General features: G+C 44.2%; 1 protein-coding gene and 1 non-coding gene across 2 annotated transcripts in view; both read left to right on the top strand.

The window, feature by feature from the left end:
- The first annotated feature begins 1,805 nt into the window (after positions 1-1,805).
- On the top strand, positions 1,806-1,879 carry TRNAM-CAU (transfer RNA methionine (anticodon CAU)). The gene has a single exon. It is a non-coding gene; the product is annotated as a tRNA-Met (tRNA).
- A 1,272-nt stretch (positions 1,880-3,151) lies between these two features.
- LOC137835345 (small ribosomal subunit protein bS1m) overlaps positions 3,152-3,368 on the top strand; it is a 621-nt gene continuing 404 nt past the window's right edge. The window contains exon 1 of the mRNA XM_090302410.1: positions 3,152-3,368. This exon is cut by the window's right edge and continues 404 nt beyond it. Within this exon, the coding sequence (XP_090158536.1) occupies positions 3,152-3,368 (217 nt within the window).

Raw genomic sequence — 3,368 nt, 5'->3', positions numbered from 1 at the left:
TACTAAGCTACTCTTGATGGGCCTTCATGTAGCATATACAAATAGCTCTCTCTTCCATTCGTAGCTTGGTCCAAGTCTTCATGGATTCTCTTGGCCATGGACCTAGTAATTGGTCCTAGACCCTCTTGGTTTGCCTTTGGATGCTCACGTCTTGGCTCTAGATGCTCTTGGCTTGGCTCTAGACGCTCTTGGCTTGGCTCTAGACGCTCTTGGCTTGGCTCTTGTCTTTCATGGGAGGTTGAGCTTGGCCCTCTTCCATCATCCCCTCCCCCTTGGAAAGGATTTGTCCTCAAATCCACATCGTCCTTGTCTTCATTGATACCTACAAATGGAGATAGATCAATTACATTAAAAGTATCATGCAATCCATATTCAAGAGGTAGGTCCAATTTGTAAGCATTGTTGTTTGAGTCTCTTGAGGACTTGAAAGGGTCCATCACCTCGGGGACTTAGTTTGGACTTCCTTTGAGTGGGAAATCTTTCTTTTCGAAGGTGAAGCCAAACTAAGTCTCCTTCCTCAAAAATTATTTCTCTCTTCCCTTTATTGTTGTATTTTGCATACTTTTCATTTTGTTGTTGTATTTGGAGTTTAACCTTCTCATGAATTTTCTAACAAAATCGGCTTTGATTACTCCTTCCTTATGCACAAATTCTTGTGGGTTAGGAAGAGGTAACAAATCCATAGGTGTGACAGGATTAAATCCATATACAACTTCAAAAGGAGAAGCATTAGTAGTCTTGTGGACTACTCTATTGTAAGCAAACTCATTGTGGGGAAGGTACTCATCCCAAGATTTGTGGTTTCCTTTCATGATAGCCCTAAGCATAGTTCCAAGAGATCTATTGACTACTTCGGTTTGGCCATCCGTTTGAGGATGACAAGATGATGAAAATTGTAGTCTTGTTCCAAGTTTGCCCCAAAGAGTTTTCCAAAAGTGGTTTATGAACTTGGGATCTCTATCGGATACTATACTTCTAGGTATACCATGGAGTCTCACCACTTCTCTAAAGAAGAGCCTAGAAATATTTTGAGCATCGTCTACCTTGTGGCAAGGAATAAAATGGGACATTTTGTTAAAACGGTCCACTACCACAAAGATAGAGTCATGGCCTCTTGCAGTCCTAGGAAGTCCTAAAATGAAGTCCATGCTAATGTCTTCCCAAGGAGCATTTGCAATCGACAAGGGGGTGTAGAGTCCATGAGGCATTGTTCTAGACTTTGCTTTTAAACATGATATGCATCTAGAGCAATGTCTTTGGACATCCTTTCTCATGTGTGGCCAATAAAATTTTTCTTTAAAAAGATTTAGAGTCTTATCAACTCCAAAAAGGCCCATGAGACCCCCTTCATGTGATTCCTTTACAAGGAGTGATGGAAGAGGCCCAAGCACAAGCCCACATGCAAGCCCACCAAAGGGTAGATTTGGGCCAACCATAGAGTTATGGCCAAGAGGATCCAAGAAGACGTTCTTTTACATGTTCAAATGCCATAAACTCTAGTGTAGAGTAGACTTTAATTTCTTGTCAAAATTAGCATAGGAACTTTATTTTTAATTTTCTTAGAATTAATTTTGGCACCTAAAACACCAACCTAGGTAAACTTAGAGTTTCTAAAAAACCCTCTAAATTTACCAAGGCCGGTCTAGAAAGCCCATGGAGGGGGTGAGCATAAAAACTAGACACACCCCTCCCCATGTGCTCATTTGTGCACCCATGTGCCATGTGCACCCATGTGCTTCACATTTACATTTCATTTGGCTAGCATTAGGGTTGCATTATGATGTTTTCAGTTTCAAGAGGGAAGAAGCGGGGTAGAGGAATTGGTCAACTCATCAGGCTCATGACCTGAAGATTGCAGGTTCGAATCCTGTCCCCGCCTAATCATCTGAGGCCGTAGTCAGCCTCAATCTTTCTGATTCGTAAGTAACTAAGTGAGTGCTTTCCTTTTCCCATGTCTTTTTTCTGTTGGTCAACAACCAACCACATATCACTCACTACTCCTACATGAAGGGACTCTCTTTCTGTCCGGAGGGAATCATTCTTTCTCAATCAATCATGCCTCAACTGGATAAATTCACTTATTTCACACAATTCTTCTGGTCATGCCTTTTCCTCTTCTTGCTTTCTATTTTCTTCCACTACTTTTTTCCTTCCTTTAGGTATACAAGTGCGTCTCTTTTGCTTCTATCTAACAAGGCCCAAGTTACAGCGGGCTCTTTCTATTATGAAATGGTTCATCTTTTTCTGTTTACTACTAGTCTCTCTATATATCATTTTCGATTTGGTTGGGTTAAATCCCGACCTATTTTTCTTGAAACGTTATTTTATCACGGGTTACGGGTCTTTTGAAAATCTTCGGTTTCTATATTCCAGGACTTCTTATTGTGCAAATCGCTTCTCTTTTGTGTTACACCAGCTTGCCCATGGAGGATCCCGCAGGAGGTAACATGGATTCCTCGGGGGGCTCCCACTCAATCTCAGTTGGAGGTGAGAGTACCATGGGAGGGGGTAGTAGTAAGGGATCTGGTTGGACTTCATTTGACCTCGACGTCTTAGCGGAGCCCACCGCTAATGAAAATGAAAGAGGCGAGGAAGTAGCCCAGCCGAATCCCCCAAACGCCCTGGATAATCCGGTCGCTTACCCGGGGGAGGCTCAGGAGGCGCTGCCGCAAGCGCCTGCACAGGCTGAAGGAGCCCAGCCGCCCCCTACCCCTATAAAAAAAATGAAATAATAGGCGGGGATAGTGTGGAATCCATTGAGCGGAGGCTTTTGGGGAGATTCTCCTTCCGCCCATGAGATCACAATGGCCCGCCCGGATTGAGGCCGAAGACCTCTTCGAGGTCAAGGTGGAGATCATCCAGCAGATGGCAGTCCTTGATCCAAGTGGCGATTGGACGGGACGGGGAGCGCGGGCCCTGGACAATCCCCGTGCGGCCTCAGGGGAACCTTCCTTAATAGAGCTCTATCGCCTTAGGGACGAGCTCCATGAGGGAGGAGTACAATCCGACCGATGCCTTTGAAAGGCTAAAGGAAAATCTTTTCACCAGGGTAGAGAATCTGGATGAGAACTCCACTACTTAATCTACTGGCGTGGTGCTACTGGATGCTTCTTATCAATAGAACGGGAAGAGTAGGAAAAAAACATATCTTATGATGAGCATCTATTTGAGTCGATCATTTCCAAGATCTAATTCCAGTTTATTCTTATGTAGTGGAAAGGCCTTACAATCTGAAGTTTTACGCTTAGGGGAAGAAATGTTCTTGGTGGATGCAGGACCTGGGACCCCCAGAATTTGTATGCAAGATGAGCCTACAGGAGTGCCAATCAACCGAGCCACCAGGTTTGAGAATAAGGTGGGATCCCTGG

The sequence above is a fragment of the Phaseolus vulgaris genome, chromosome 5, assembly GCF_051622355.1.
Source record: "Phaseolus vulgaris cultivar YP4 chromosome 5, ASM5162235v1, whole genome shotgun sequence".
Classification (NCBI taxonomy): domain Eukaryota; kingdom Viridiplantae; phylum Streptophyta; class Magnoliopsida; order Fabales; family Fabaceae; genus Phaseolus; species Phaseolus vulgaris.
The sequence above is the reverse complement of the archived record's forward strand: the minus strand, read 5'-3'. Positions and strand labels throughout refer to the sequence as shown.